This window comes from Myotis brandtii, unplaced genomic scaffold (assembly GCF_000412655.1).
Source record: "Myotis brandtii unplaced genomic scaffold, ASM41265v1 scaffold190, whole genome shotgun sequence".
Taxonomy (NCBI): Eukaryota; Metazoa; Chordata; class Mammalia; order Chiroptera; family Vespertilionidae; genus Myotis; species Myotis brandtii.
This window is the reverse complement of record NW_005357076.1, coordinates 5,561,948-5,579,062: the sequence shown is the minus strand read 5'-3', so window position 1 is coordinate 5,579,062 and position 17,115 is coordinate 5,561,948. Positions and strand designations below refer to the sequence as shown.

General features: G+C 39.4%; 1 protein-coding gene across 1 annotated transcript in view; it reads right to left on the bottom strand.

Moving 5' to 3' along the window:
* MICU1 (mitochondrial calcium uptake 1) overlaps positions 1–17,115 on the bottom strand; it is a 175,389-nt gene that overhangs the window by 29,408 nt on the left and 128,866 nt on the right. The window contains exons 10-11 of the mRNA XM_005864687.2: positions 16,161–16,298; positions 3,179–3,287 (exon numbers count right to left, since the gene is read on the bottom strand). Of these exons, the coding sequence (XP_005864749.1) occupies positions 3,179–3,287; positions 16,161–16,298 (247 nt within the window). The remainder of the gene's footprint in view (positions 1–3,178; positions 3,288–16,160; positions 16,299–17,115) is intronic.

The window sequence follows — 17,115 nt, the reverse complement described above, 5'->3', positions numbered from 1 at the left end:
GGGAGCTATGGGGGGAAAAAAGAGGAACAACTGTAATAATCTGAACAATAAAGATTTATTAAAAAAATAAGAAAATAAAGGAGATTTTATACAGGTGTATATATAAAGTATTTGACAAGATTCAACACCATTTGATACAAATCCTTTTTAAATTAGGAAGAAAAAGATTTTTCTTAATTTGATAATGGGCATCTATGAACAGTCTATTCTAATATCCAACTTAATGGTGACATATTGAATGCTTTACATCTAAAATCAGGCAGAAGCCAAGGATGACCACTCTCACCACTTGTATTCAACATTTTACTGGTGATTGAAGCAAGTACAATAAGGCAAGAAAAGAAGGGATTAATATAAAAAAAGGAGAGGTGAAACTCTGTTTGCAGATTTCTTACATAGAAAAACCTAAGAAATTCACAAAACAACGAGGAGAATAATCAAATTTAGCAAGCTGCAGAATACAAGCTCAATATAGAAAAATCAATTGTATTTTAATAGCAACAGCAAACAGTTGGGTAATGAAATGAAAATTCCATTTATAATAGCATCAAAACATAAAATATTCATGCATACATTTAAAAAATATGTACAAGACTTGTGTATTTAAAAAACTACTGCTGAGAGAAGACCTAAAATAATGGAGAGATAGAATATGCTCATGAAGAAGACTCATGATCACTAAGATGTCAGTTCACTCCAAATTAATCTACATATTAAATGTTATTGTAATCATAAGTCCCACCTCTTCTTTACATAGAAAGAGACAAGCTAATTCTAATATTTATATGGAAATACAAAGAAACTAAAATATGTAAGGTAATCTTAAAAAAGAAGAATCAAGTTGGGAGGATTTATAATACCTTCTACTACTTTAAGACTTTCTATAAAGCTACAATGATCAAGACAGTGAACCTGGGCATAAAGAAAGACATATAGATAAATGTAACAGAATAGAGAGCTTTAAAATAGATTTACTAATATAGTTAAAAGGTCATTTGATTTTTGATAAAGGTGCCAAAGCAAACAGATGGAGGGCCTTTTCAACAAATGGTGCTGGTACTACTGGATATCTATGTAAAAAAAAATCTTGACTTTTACTTCACACAATATATAGAAATTAGAGATGGATCATATATAAAATATAAGAATTAAAACACTAATGCTTCTAGGAGAAAAATATAGGAGAATCTTCAGAGTTTGGTGGTAAAGGGTTATTAGGACCAGAAAGTAATAATCAAAGTATTAAATTGAATGAATTACACTTTATCAAAATAAAAAAAAGCTTCTGTTAATCAAAATACACCATTCAGAAAGTGAATAGGCAAGCCACAGGCTAGAAAAATATTCACAAAATATAGATTTAATATAGGACTTGCATCTAAAATATATCAAGATCTTCCACAATTCAATAATAAGACAAGCAATCTAATAAAAATGGGCAAGAGATTTGAACAGACACTTCACCAAAAAAGATATATGAATACTAACAAAAAAGTTGCTTAACAGCAGAAGTCATCAGGGAAATACAAATTAAAACAATGAGTTACCTTTATATAAACTCTAAAATCACTTACATTAAAAAAGACTATTGTTAACCAATTATTGACAAGAACGTGGAACAACTTGAACTGCTGCACATTGTTGGCGAGAGTGTAAACAGATACACTGTGAAAAAAAAGTCTCATAGTTTTTTTATAAAGAAATATTCATTTCCCTTGGACCCAACAATTCTCTTAGGTATTTATCCAAGAGAAATGAAAATACGTATCCTCATAAAGACTAACAGAAGACTGTTTATAGCAGCTTTATTCAAGATAGCCAATAACTGGAAATAGCCAATATGTCCAACGAAAGGTAAATTGTGGAGTATTCATAAAATGGATTACTATTCATAAAAAAGGAAAAAAACTATTGTACATGCAACAATATGAATGGATCTCAAAAACAGGCTAAAAAAACTTTAAAGAGTATACACTGTATAATTTCGTTTTTATGAGGTTCTAGAACAAACAAAATTAAACTATGGTGGGGAAATGCACAGAATTAAGGTTGCTTCTTGGTGAGTGGAGGCAGAATTGACTCTGAAGGAGCACAAGGGAACTTTAAACGAATACTGAACTTCAGTTAGTATTTATGGTGAAGTATTCAGGAGTGAATGCGCTTAAGTCTGTATTAATTTGAATGCACCAAAAAAAATTAAGAGATTGATAGAGGACTATCAGGGAAATACTAGTACAGCAAAATGTTAATTGAGCCATATATATGGATGTTCTTTCAATAATTATTTCAACTTTTCTAAATGTCTGAAAATTTTCATCATAAAATATTGGAAGAAAATTATATTTTTAATTCCTCCAGCTCTCTCTCACTGCCTGTACAAATTGGAACTGAATTTTTATAAAGCCCATAGGTGGTGCTATTTTCAGAGTAATAATTTTACCCTTTTAAAAAAAACAAAACCCAACAAACTTTAATTCAAGATATAAATCAAGCCATTCCTTCTCACCAAAGAATGAATTAAAAAGAAGAGTGATTGCCCTAACCGGTTTGGCTCAGTGGATAGAACATCAGCCTGCAGACTGAAAGGTCCCAGGTTCGATTCCGGTCAAGGGCATGTACCTTGGTTGCGGGCACATCCCCAGTGGGGGGTGTGCAGGAGGCAGCTGATCAATGTTTCTCTCTCATTGATGTTTCTGACTCTCTATCCTTCTCCCTTCCTCTCTGTAAAAAATCAATAAAATATATTTTAAAAAAAAGAAGAGTGATTTTAGTTTCACATTATATATGTAATCTCTGGCTCTGATGGAGAAGTTCAGAAGTTTCATGCACGGTACCTCAGCTTAGATGACTACTTCTAAGGCTAATCATTTAAAGATGGGTACCTGTCTTGACTATAATTTTTTTAAAATGTAACTTCACCCCACCCTATATTTACTGAATTTATTGGGGTGACACTGGTTCACAAAATTATACAGGTTTCAGGTGCACAATTCCACAACACATCATCTGTACTCTGTATTATATGTTCACCACCTCAAGTCAGGTCTCCTTCCATCACCATTTATCCCCCTATACTGCCCTGACTTTAGTCTTTAGCACAAGAAAATAAATTGCCTCTCAAGGTGAAACTCAGGGATAGGATGTCAACAAAACAGAAAAAAACTTTTGGGTTAATTACCTTTATCAAGAGATGCCCCAGCCATGTGGTAAAAGCTCAATGCAGTGTCCACATCATTAATATTCTTTAGGAAAGTAAAGAAGTTCTCCACTTCCTGAAATGTCAGACCCTGAAAGAAGAGAGAGAGCAAAGTAAGGCAGGAACCTCGAACAAAAAGCTGTTATTCGTGTCGATCAACCAGAAATTTATGCTATGTCTAGAATAGAGACTGAATAAATTAGTCAAGGAATGTCAAATTTGAACACAACCGGGGAGTAAAACTCTAGAATTTTACTCAGAGAAAAAAAAGCTGGCTAATTGCTTTCCTCTCACATGTAAAATATGACAAGATTGCTTTCACTGTTACAGTGGTGGCTGGATATCTTTAATGAAAATATATCAAAAAAAGAAAAGAAAATATTTCAAACTGGGCCTTGCAATTAGTCACAATCATCTATTTTGATATTTCCTAAATGAGCTGTAGCCACTTGATCTGTCATACATCTTAACAAGACCAGAGTCAGGACTTCGATTTAAATAATCTACTTACAAGGCTAACTAAGCTTTTTGAAGCTTAAGCTAATTAAAGAATCACCCTAAATCAGTGATATACACTGGAACGGTTTCAGAATGTAGAACCCAAGGACCTGGGAAGCTGTTCATTATCTCAATTTAAAAGCTATGGATAAAGCAATTTGCCACTTAATTTTAATTTGATGAAATTCTGTGAATGAAGAAATTCTTTTCAAAAGCCAGTCAAAGATTTGTTGACCTCAAATTCTACGTTCTATGAAGGCTCAAGAGAGAGTAGTTACATAAATAGGGGCTACAGGGAATTCCCTTACAGGGAGGAAGATTTGTCCTATTTGCCATTTCCCACTTTGCACACATCATGCTGTGATGGAATGAATACAATTTCTAAGAAGTAATTAACACTGAAGAGACACTGAGATCAACGCCTTTTAATGAAAAATCAGGTCCTTAATGGATTGCAAATGTTGACGGATTCCACTTAGTGCTGCTGCTCTTCCAATTTCCATTTCCCCAAACCACAGAGCCCAGGAGTCCACAATGATATCTCAGTAATAAGGAAACCTTAGGATAGACAATCCATAGTACTTTCCTCATATTCTCCAAACTGGGTCAATGTTATCTTTCTTATTTTATCAATCAAACTAAGAACTAAACTACTGAATGTATAATTCTATCGCATGATCTTTTATAGTTTATTCCCCAAGAATCAAAGAATTTAAACTTTTTCTTGTGGAATATGATGACCAAATAGAAAGGCACAGCCCTGGTCGGTAGGGTTTAGTTGGTTGAACATTGTCCCATGCACTGAAAGATCACCAGTTTGATTCCTGGTCAGGGCACATACCCAGGTTTTGGGTTTAATCCCAGGTCAGGGTGTGTGTGGGAGGCAACCAATCGACGTTTCTTTCTTTCTCCCTTCCTCTCTAAAAAATCAGTAAAAACGTATCTTTAAAAAAAAGGCACAGAAAAACATAAATGTACAACTTAACAACCTGTTGTAAAATGAACGTCCATAAAACCATTCAGGTCAAGGAACAGACTCTTATCAGCATCCCAGAAGAAGCCTCCCTCTGTCTCACCAACATGGCCCTTCCCAACCATAAGCCTCTTCTCTTCTCAGTGGTAATCATTTTTCTGATTTTTAGGGGCTACATTTCATTGTCTTTAAAAAAATAGCACTATATATTATCCATTAATGCATCTTAAACAGAAATAAGAGTTTAGTTATGTCTTTTCTGAACTTTATAAATGAATCATGAAGTATGTATTCTACAGTCATGGACCGCATAATGATGTTTCAGTCAACAATGACTGTATATATGACAATGTGTCCCATAACATTACAATGGAGCTGAAAAATTCCTATCCCATGTAGCCTTGGTAACATCATAGTGCTATGCATTACTCACATGTTTGTGGTGATGCTGGTGTAAACAAACCTACTGGGCTGCCAACTGTCAGTTGTATGAAAGCATAGCACATAATATGTGTTTCTGTAGTTAGATATATTTTGATACACAAATACTTACCATTGTACTACAATTGCCTACAGTATCTATATATATAAAAGCCTAAGCAACCGTTATGACCGAATGACTGGAATGACTGGAACAATCTGTCGATCAGTTGCTATGATGCACACTGACCACCAGGGGGCAGACGCTCAATGCAGAAGCTGCCCCCTGGTGGTCAGTGTGCTCCCGCAGCCAACCTCCTGCGGCCCCTCCCCTCAGCCCCCCCTCCCTGGCTGGCTGGCCAACCTCCCACAGTCCCTCCCTCTGGGCCTCAATCAGGGGGTAGGCCAGCCAACCTTCCAGGGTTCCTCAACGTGGCTGGCCAGCCCCCAGATAGGCCTTGATTACCAGCCAGGCCAAGGGGCCCAACCCGCGCATGAATTCATGCACTGGGTCTCTAGTTCAGTACATAACGGGTTAGGCTAGGAGCAACAGACTACATACCATATAACCTAGCTGTGCAGTAGGCTATAAGTTTGTGTAAGTACACTCTATAATGTTTGCACAATGATGAATTGCCTAACTACGCATTTCTCAGAACATATCCCTGTTGTTTAGCGGCACATGACTATAGTATATATGGCTTTTCTCTTTAAGATTTGTCCATATTTTTGTGTACATATGTAGTTCATTAATTTTTTAAAATATATTTTTATTGATTTCAGAGAGGAAGGGAGGAGAGAGAGTCAGAAACATCAATGATGAGAGAGAATCATTGATCAGCTGCCTCCTGCATGCCCCCCACTGGGGATCGAGCCCGCAACCCAGGCATGTGCCCTTGGCCGGAATTGAACCTGGGACCCCTCAATCCACAGGCTGACGCTCTATCCACTGAGCCAAGCCAGCTAGGGCGTTCATTAATTTTTATTGCTATGACTATTCCATTGTGTAAACATACCACAATTTATCTATTCTATTTGGGCTGTTTCTAGTTTTGGGCAATTATGAACAATAGTGTGGATAAAGCATTTATTCAAACATGTATGGAATACCTACTATGTACCAAGCTCCGTAATATTTGGCAGTGAAATGGAAGGTCTATACTAAATAATTTTTCTATAACTTGAGGTCGTTTTCTTGGCCTTGTCTTAGAGCAGTGGTTGCCAACTGGTGGTCCGCAGACCACTGGTGGTCTGTGAAGTCTGTGAGGTCTGAAAGTTGGGCGACCGCTGACTTAGAGCATCCAGATGTAGGGCTCATTCCTTCTATGAATGCCGCAGTATGCTAAGGTAAGCACTAGGCTAGAATCGACCTTATGGAGAATTACAGGTTCTACAATATCAGCTGCTAGTGGATGGATACACTAATACCATCTTCTCCTCCCTTCATCAAAAGACATGCAGAGTTGAAAACAACCCAAGTGTCCATCAATAGATGAATGGATAAAAAACTTGATATAATGAAATATTATTCAGTCTTTTTAAAAAAAAGAAATTTTGACACATGCTATGTAACATGGATGAACCTTGAAGACATTATGCCAAGTGAAATAAGCCAATTACAAAAGATCAAATGTATGATCCCAAATATGGGAGGTATTTAGTGTAAATTTATAGAGACAGGAATTGAATGGTGGTTGCCAGGGGCTCGGGAGAGGGGAAAATATGGAATTATTGTTTAACTAGAGGCCCGATGCACGAAATTTGTGCAAGGGGCTTGGCCCTCACAGCCACAGTGGCTTGCCTCGACCCTCACAGTCCCGGCTTCATCCGGAAGGTCATTCAGCTGTCCGGTCTAATTAGCATATTACGCTTTTATTATTATAGATGAGTACAGAGTTTCAGTCTGAGAAGATAAAAAGAGTTCTGGAGATGGATGGTGGTGATGGCTGTACAACAGTGTGAATGTACTTAATGCCAATGAATTGTACACTTAATGGTAAATTTTGTTATGTATATTTTTAAAAAGGCTTGCTAAAGCTTTTTTACTTTTCTTATTAAGGTGTGGATTTTTATGGCAGGGGGACAATAGGGACCTGAGGCCAATAGGTTAACATAAAATTCCAAAAACAGAGAAGGCATGACAGTGAAAATGCTCCCTACTCTGACAACCTTTAATGTTTGTTAATTTATTTATCATGAAACATTAAAAAATACAGCTCAAGACCAGAGTGCTTATGCTGAGAATCATTTGAGGACAGACAGCTAGGACAATCTGAATTGAGTGACTATTCATTTGATAATTTAGAAAAATGGTGGCCTACAAATCACATTACAGTCAAACCTTGAATGTCTCCCATCTCGAACAATGTGGTTATCAGCCAAGTTATTCACAGAACAAATGTCTGACACCTCTTTCAAGCTAATACCTCAGTATGACAAAAAGCATCTCTCATGCAACGAAGGACGGAATGCTTTTGTTGCTGGCAAAATTAACCATTAGCACAGTTTTAAAACATAAAGAGGCCATCACGAGTGCTAAGGTTGCTAAGGGTGTGAAAGAAATAATGATTACAGACAATTAAAGAGGTAGAAAAACTGTTGATTTAGATAAACGAAAAGCAGTTAGCCAGTGACAGCCATTTTGAAGGCAGTTATTATGTGAATAAGCAAAGATGCTATGTGCAGGCCTGAAAGGCACCCCTGGACTGAATGCTGAAAGTGATTCGCCTGCCTGGCTGGTGTTGCTCAGTGGTTGAGCATCGACCCATACCAGGAAGTCATGGTTTGGTTCCCAGTCAGGGCACAGGCCTGGTTTCGGGCTCAATCCCCAGTAGGGGGCATTCTCTATTATTGATGTTTTCTATCTCTCTCTCCCTCTCCCTCCCTCTGTGAAATCAATAAAAACATATAAAAAAAAAACAACAACAACCAAAAACTTTGTGATTCAAAACACTAAGACAAGAGACAAATCATAGACCAGGAGAAAATATTTAAAAATTACATATCTGATAAAGGACTTGTATCCAGAATTATGTAAAGAACTGTTACAACCCAATGAGATGGTAATAATAACCTAATTAAAGAAAGATTTGAATAGACTTCTTACCAAAAAGATATATGAATGTCTAATAAGCATATGAAATGATGTTCAGAATCATCAGTCATTAGGGAAATGCAAATTAAAACACAATGAGACACCACCACACACCTATTAAAAAGACAGCAATGGCCCTGGCCAGGTAGCTCAGTTGATCAGAGCATCATCCTGATATGCCAAGGTTTCAGGTTTGATCCCTGGTCAGGGTACATACAAGAATCAACCAATTAATGCATCCATAAGTGGAACAACAAATTGATGTTTCTTTCTCTTTCTCTCTAAAAATCAATTAATAAAAAAATTAAGAAAAATCTTAAAAATAAAGATAGTAACAACTTTTTGTGAGCATGTGGAGAAACTGGAACTCTCACACACTGCTGTGGAAATGTAACATGGTACAGCTACTTTGAACAACAGTTTGACAATTTCTTAAAAAAAAATTTAAATATAATTTTACCATACAACCCAGCCATTCCACTCCTAGGAATCTTCTTAAAAGAAATAAAAACACAGGTTTACATAAAGACTTGTATGCAAATGTTCATAAAGGTATTACTTATAATAACCCCAAACTGGAAACAATTCAAATGTTCATAAACTGGTGAATGGATAAATAAAATGCAGTATATACATACAATAGAATACTATTTACTATACAGCAACAAAAAAGTAACAAACTATTAATATCAGCAACAACATGAATAAACCTCAAAAAAAATGTAAAAGAAGCCAGACACAAAAGACTACATTATTATATGAAAACATTTATATGAAATGTCCAGAAAAGTCAAATCTATAAAGATAAAAAAAAGATTTATGGTTGTCAGTGGCTAGAGTGGAAATAGGGATTGACTGTAAACTGGTATGAGAGATATTTTTTTTAAAAATATATTTTATTGATTTTTCCACAGAGAGGAAAGGAGAGGGATAGAGAGTTAGAAACATCGATGAGAGAGAAACATCGATCAGCTGCCTCCTGCACACCCCCTACTGGGTATATGCCCACAACCAAGGTACATGCCCTTGACCAGAATCGAACCTGGGACCCTTGAGTCTGCAGGCCGACGCTCTATCCACTGAGCCAAACCGGTTAGGGCGAGAGATATTTTTGAAGTGATGGGAATGTTCTAAAACTGGGTTGCAGTGACAATTGCATAAATCTGTAAATTTACTAAACATCATTGAACTGTACACTTAAAATGGGTTAATTTTTTGGTATATAAATTGTACATCAATAAAGCTTTTAAAGAAATAAAAAGCAGTTGCAATAGATGAGAAGATGGGTAAGGAAAATTTGGCTTCACCTGGAGTCAGCTATAAAAGCAGATATTTAGTGCTGATAGGCCATGGATGAGTATAAACACACTGTAATGGATGGATTCCCTCGCCTTGTGTTTTAATCGGTCATAACAAAGTCATCTGCCAGGAATTAATTAATCCATCACCTAAGTTTTTTTAAGTGCTTGCATTGATCTGATGACCACATGTGGCTCAACCCTTAAACATCTGCAAGAATAAGTGAATAGGAGAGCCCATGTGAATATTATCCACAGATAGCATGAAATTAATAATTTATGTTTTATTATAATCCTATATAATAAAAGCCTAATATGCTAAGTGTCCGGTCATCTGGTCATCCATTCAACCAAAGCATAATATGCTAATGATATGCTTAGGCCACTCAACCGCTCGCTATGACGTGCACTGACCACCAGGGGGCAGATGCTCCAACTGGTAGCTTAGCTTGCTGCTGGGGTCTTGCCGATTGGGACTGAGTGAGACAGGCTGGACACACCCTGGAGTCTTCCCGTGGTGCCTCCCTGGCTGGCTAACCTTCTGTGTCCCTCCCCGATCCAGATTGTGCACCAGTGAGGTCCCTCGGCCTGGCCTGCACCCTCTCGTAATCCAGGACCCCTCCGGGGATGTTGGAGAGCTGGTTTTGGCCCAATCCCGCTCAATGCAGGAGCTGCCCCATGGTGGTCAGTGCGCTCCCACAGGGGGAGCACTGCTCAGCCAGAAGCCGGGCTCATGGCTGGTTTGGTTCCCAGTCAGGGCACAGGCCTGGGTTTCTAAAAGAGAGTAGGTCTTTTTTAAAAACATGTTTTTATTGATTTTTTAAAAAAAGAGAGATAAGAATGGAGAAGGAGAGAGAGAAACATTGATTGGTTTTGCACACACCCTATAGGGGATCGAGCCCAAAACCTGGGTATGTGCCCTGACCAGGAATTGAACTGGTGACCCTTTAGTGCAGGGGTCCTCAAACTTTTTAAACAGGGGGCCAGTTCACTGTCCCTCAGACCGTTGGAGGGCTGGACTATAAAAAAAAACTATGAACAAATTCCTATGCACACTGCACATATCTTATTTTGAAGTAAAAAAACAAAACGGGAAGAAATACAATATTTGTATTTGCATGTGGCCCGCGGGCCATAGTTTGAGGACTCCTGCTTTAGTGCATGGGACAATGCTCAACCAACTAAGTCACACTGGCCAGGACAATTTGCTAAATTATTAAAGTTTGCAGCTTCTGCACTCTTGAGCATAGAAAAACCAACACTATTAATTAAATTTATAAAGTCTCAGAAACTGTCTTTTAATGAGGGGGAATACAACAATTTAGAGGACAAAAAGGAAATTTTGGAGCTGTCAGATTTGGCCTAGAAGAATTCACAGAAAAAAGAATATTGAGGGGAATAGGGAAAATCTAGTAGAGGATAGGGATTAATTTTTAAAATAAAGCTCAAACAAAACATATTCTCCCATTAAAAATAGAAAAAGAAAAGAAAAGAAAAGAAAACTCTGTTAAATAAGAAACATGGTGGTTACTCAGGGTATGAACAGTAAATTTCCCAGGCAAGGCAGGTTCCCAATTCTTCAGGCTATGACTCAGGGACAAAACAGCTAGAGCCACCAATGAAGCATGGCTCCTCTAGAGCAGCAGCTCATAAGCCTAATTTCATTTCAGAGTTACCTGAGAACCCTTTTAGAAACTCTGATGCCTAAACCCAACCATTGAGCTTCTGATTTAATTGGTTTGAAGCGGGCCTCAAAAATCACATTTCTTAAAAATTCCCCAAGTGATCCTACTGGGCAACCTGGGTGGAGCAGCATTGCTTTAGAGCAGCGGTTCTCAACCTGTGGGTCGCGACCCCTTTGGCGGTCGAATGACCCTTTCACAGGGGTTGCCTAAGACCATCCTGCATATCAGATATTTACATTATGATTCATAACAGTAGCAACATTACAGTTATGAAGTAGCAACGAAAATTATTTTATGGTTGGGTCACAACATGAGGAACCGTATTTAAAGGGCCAGAAGGTTGAGAACCACTGCTTTAGAGGAAGAGTATGGAGAAATAGAGCTGCCACAGATCTGGAAGAGGAAGTGTTGGTTTCCAGGTGACTCTGGGCGGGTCATCTCTTTCTCTATATCTCTATATTTTCAAAGGCAAAATGAGCTACCAAGGCTGCTAGAAACACAGAAAAAGAAAAATGGCTGTGAAGCACTGCAAGGTCATTCAGTATTATACAGATACTAGAGGCCCGGTGCACAAAAATTTGTGCACTCGGGGGGTCCTTCAGCCCGGCCTATGCCCTTGCAGTGTGTGGGACCCCTCGGAGGATGTCCACCCCAGTGGGGACACTTACCCCATGGAGGTTTGGCCAGTCTGGGTGAGGGGCTGAGGGCCGTTTTCAGGCTGGCCAAGCCCCTTGGTGACGTAAGCTCCCAGCCTCTCCTTTTTTTCTTTTTATTCTGGGATTTATTTACCTTCTATAATTGAAACTTTGTTGCCTTTAGCGGAGGCCTGCGGAAAGCTTGGCTTCCTCCATCACCAGGGTAACCCACTCCTGCTCGCTCCAGCTCCGTGGCCACTGCTGGCTGAAAGCAGGTATCTGGGGTTTGTTTACTTTCTATAATTAAAACTTTGTTGCTTTTAGTGGAACTCAGAGCCGGCTCCTGCTCGCTCCAGCTCCATGGCCATGGCTGACTGAAAGCAGGTACCTGGGGTTTGTTTAGCTTCTATAATTGAAACTTTCTTCCTTTCAGTGGAGCTCAGAGCTGGCTACAGCAGGCGGGGAAGCTTGGCTTCCTCCAACACTGGAGCAAGCAAGCCTCCTGCTCGCTCCAGTTCCATGGCTGCCGGCCGCCATCTTGGTTGGGTTAATTTGCATATATTATTTGCTCTGATTGGCTGGTGGGTGTGGCTTAAGGTGTATTGAAGGTACGGTCAATTTGCATGTTTGTATTTTATTAGTGTAGATTTATTTAATACACCACTAGGACCTTCAATCTTTTAGGTCTGGTTTGGTATTTTGTACAGAACCACCCCTCTTCCTCCCCCCACACAAAAATTAACATAAGCCAAATGAAAACTCACATTTTCATGGTAACAATTTATCTAAAGTGAAATAAAAAAGCAATTAGAAAAGATGGCGATTCCCCTCTAATGGGAAATGGTCCCAGAGAGATGGACTGGTAACTATAGGAGCAAAGGTCCTTCATTCACTCTCATTTTACCTAATTACTATGTTCTCAACTATTTAACCAACATGAAAGGACATCCAATCTCATTCTTGCTAGAGCAGGCTGGAATTCTGGGCCAGAAGTAATTTAGCACCCCCAATTTTTTTTAATGTATTTTATTGTTTTTTTACAGAGAGGAAGGGAGAGGAATAGAGAGTCAGAAACATCGATGAGAGAGAAACATCGATCAGCTGCCTCCTGCACACCCCCTACTGGGGATATGCCCGCAACCAAGGTACATGCCCTTGACTGGAATCGAACCTGGGACCCTTGAGTCTGCAGGCCGACGCTCTATCCACTGAGCCAAACCGGTTAGGGCAGCACCCCAAATTTTTACCATCTGACAAAATGTGTCCTCTCACTTCAGAGCTCTTTTGAAAGGTCTTCAGGTCCTAAATTAACTTATCCTGCCAAAGCTAAATACTCTATTCCTTCAAGGGAGATGTCTCCAGCACCCAATTTATTGCTCTTAAATATAAATTTATAATAAAACATGAATTAGCTTATCCTGATAGATAATTATAAGGCCAAGTCAATGTCTGAACAAACTTAAAAATAAGTCTTGTTAAAAGAAAGGAGTGTTTCCTAATGCAAACACTACGCTTCCAGGACCAGCACTAAAAATCCACCTAAACCTTTGCAATCAATTTTCTGAAATTATAATTTCCAGCAGATCTGAGCTGGTATATGTACTGTCATCTGTCACTTTCCATTAATGATGAGTCTTTCTCTCCAGCCGAGGGAAACACCTGCTCTAGGGACATGCTGGACTGAATTCAGAGAGGCTGACACTCTCTCAGAGCCCAGCTGCCCTCGGTTGCAGGTTACAGCCTGGTCAGAGGTCCTTTCAGCTTCCTGCCATCCAAGACAAGGAGGAAGAAGTCTGGGTGATGAGAACTGCTTTCTACCAACTTGGGGCAATGCTATTCATGCAAGATTTCCTGCACAAAAACCAATAACTAAGAAATCAGACAAGGATAGTACTAGTCATCCTATTTCTTATTTTCAGTTATTCAACCTTTAAAGCCACAGTGCCCTTATAATGCACATCTAGGACAAGCTTCTGAGTTCATGAGGCCAATGAGGTTAAACAATTTATCTAATGGCCATGGAAACCTGAGGCAGGGCCTGAATTCAAGTTTTCTAGCTCCATGTCTCCCATACTGCATTATCTTGGCAATATCTCATGGGACATTTTTAGTGCCAGGTCAGTTTCCTGGTCATGGCCAAATTGGTAACCACTGTCCAGTGAAATGAGCATTGGGCTGAGAATGAGAAGACATGGGTTTGCTGGCATTGCTCTGCGTGTGTGTCTAAGATCTTTAAGAGGTCTGACCTCTTAACTAATTTCTGCTTCAATGTGTCCTTCCCACTCCCTGGCAAATCCCCAGATGCTGACTCAGTTCTACCATCTGCCTCTTGCTCTCGGCGTAGCCAGTGTTGAAAGGCATTAGAATGGGGTTGATAAGTGCCACTAGAAATCCATGGTCTGCAGTCTCAATGCTGCTCAATCATCTCTTCCTGAATTCTCTAATAATCTTAGTATCAGTTTTTTTGCTTCTATGCTTGCTTCCTTCCAAACTATTTTTCATAAAGCAGTCAGAATCATCTCTTTAAATATACATACAACCATACCACTTCACAGCTTACAACCCTTTAATAGCTTCCCATTGCACTGTGAATAAAATCCAAACTCATTCCATGCCTGTAAGATCCGGCATGTTCTGGCTCTCTTCTCCCTCTCTGACTGCATCACAGTCCATTCTCCTTGCTAGTGGGTTCCAAGCACAAGAGTCCTTTTCAGTTCCTTACACATGCCAGATTTGCCTTTCCTTCCTTTATGGAATGAATGTTTGTATCCCCCAAAACTTATACATTGAAGCCCTACCCCTCAGTGTGGTTTTATTAGGAGATGGGCCCCTAAGTAAATAATTAAGGTTAAATAAGGTCCTAGGGGTGGAGCCCTGGTCTGAAATGATTAATGCTCTCATAAGACACATCAGAGAGCTAGTGTGAGCACTCCCCCGCTCCTTGCCTCTCTGTGCAAACACCAGGGAAAGGCCATGTGAGGACACAGCAGGAAGAAGTGTCTACAGGCCAGGAAAGAGAGCCCTCATTAGAAACCCAATTTTCCAGCATCTTGATCCTGGCCTTCTAGCCTCCAGACTGTGAGAAAAGTTAATTCCTGTTGTTTAAGCCACCTCGTCTGTGGTATTTTGTTATAGCAGCCCAAGCAGACTTATGTACTGCCTGAGAGTTTTTAACATATGCTATTTCCTTTTAGGAGCTTCCACTCCCCTTTTCTTCCTTTCCTTCTTCTCTTTCTCTACTTTCTTATTTCTCATTCTAATATGTCCTCTAACAGACCACTCTAATGAAACAGCTCTCCCAAAGGTCACCAATTATTACTATTTTACCAAAACCAATGGATTTTTAAAAATATGTTTTTATTTGTTTAGAGAGAAGGGGAGGGAGAAAGAGATAGAAACAGTGATCAGCTGCCTCCTACATGATCCCTGGTGGGAGTCCACAACCCAGGCAAGTGCCCTGACCAGGAATTGAACTGGTGACCTCTTGGTGCATGGGTTGATGCTCAACCACTGAGCCACATTGGCCTGGCCCAATGGATGTTTATCATCTTATATTACTGGGCCATCTCCATCACATGTAACACTGTAGAGCCCTCAATTCCGGAATCCTCTACTTCCTTGGCTTTGATTTCATTACTTTCTCCGGGTATTTCTCTAAATATTTCCTCAAGATTTCCTTCCTGAGCTGCTTAAATGTCAGTGTTCCACTGGATTTTGTTCTTGGCCCATAGTTTTTTTCTATATTACACTTTCCTTGGATAATCTCATCTGTTCTCCTTGCTTTAATTCTTATTATGTTGATGATTCCCAAATCTATCTCATCCTCTAAAACAGATTTCAATATCCAACTGCCTGCTAATCCACTCTACTTGGATGTCTATAGCAGTGGTTCTCAACCTTTTGGCCCTTTAAATACAGTTCTTCATGTTGTAACCCCCAACCATAAAATTATTTTTGTTGCTACTTCATAACTGTAATTTTGCTACTGTTATGAATCATAATGTAAATATCTGATATGCAGGATGGTCTTAGGCGACCCCTGTGAAAGGGTCGTTCGACCCCCAAAGGGGTCGTGACCCACAGGTTGAGAACCACTGGTCTATAGGCATCTTACACTCAAGATAGCTACAACTGAACTCTTTATCTTCCCTATAAACCAACGTCTCCTTTTAAATTCTGTCTCAGTTCATGGTGTCACCCTTTGTCCAAATAAGAAACCTAGTGTCATTCTGGGCTCTCCCTTTCTCCTTATCCACTGCTCATTTTTTCAGGTACCGGAGACGAATTAGTCATAACCTTTGGTCCATGACACCGTGTGTTTCCATGGTTTGGCTTTTTTTCATCTAGGCAAAGATACCTACCTTTCCCTCTTTGAAGTGCTTCTTGAGTTGCTTCTGCATGGCAGTCAGCTTCTTGGACTGCACCCCACTGTAGGCCAGCAGCATGCCACCGAACTGCCTCTCAGTAATCCTCCCATCTACAGGGTCATGGCGTTCAAACTGAGAGGGAAACAGAAAGAGTGTTCTTGGGGTCAAATAGAAAGTACTTTGATATGGAATGTGGGATGATCAACTGTGTTGGATGGCAGAAAATAGTTGATGGCCAGGATTGTATTTCTGAACTACATTTCTCACCGAGATTTAAAAAAATTAATCAGAAAGACAAGATCTGGGTTCTTCTCCAACTCTGCCACTGAACAATTTATGTAATCAGGAGAGTAACCCAGCTACTCTCGGCCTCAATTTCCTCATAGATAAAGCACAGCTGCTGTGACATCTCATATACCTTACAGGTCAGGAGCATGTTTGCAGAGATCAAAACAATGTTAAAACTCTATTCTAATTCATGAGTAATATCATTGGTAATAAGTAATCTTTGGTCCATCTTTATCTTTGCTACTCAGAGAAGACTTAAAATCTAATTATTAGCCCTAACCGGTTTGGCTCAGTGGACAGAGCGTTGGCCTGCGGACTCAAGGGTTCCAGGTTCGATTCCAGTCAAGGGCATGTCCTTGGTTGCGGGCACATACCCAATGGGGAGTGTGCAGGAGGCAGCTGATCGATGTTTCTCTCTCATTGATGTTTCTAACTCTCCAACCCTCTCCTTTCCTCTCTGTAAAAAATCAATAAAACATATTTTAAAAAATCTAATTATTATATATTTGATTAATTATCCTATCTAATAATAGACAAACATGGTAATTGACCATACCTCCGCTACACTTCCCATTGGCTAATCAGCAGGATATGCAAATTAACTGCCAACAAAGATGGCGGCCGGCAGCCACGCAGCTGAAGCGAACATGAGGCTTGCTTG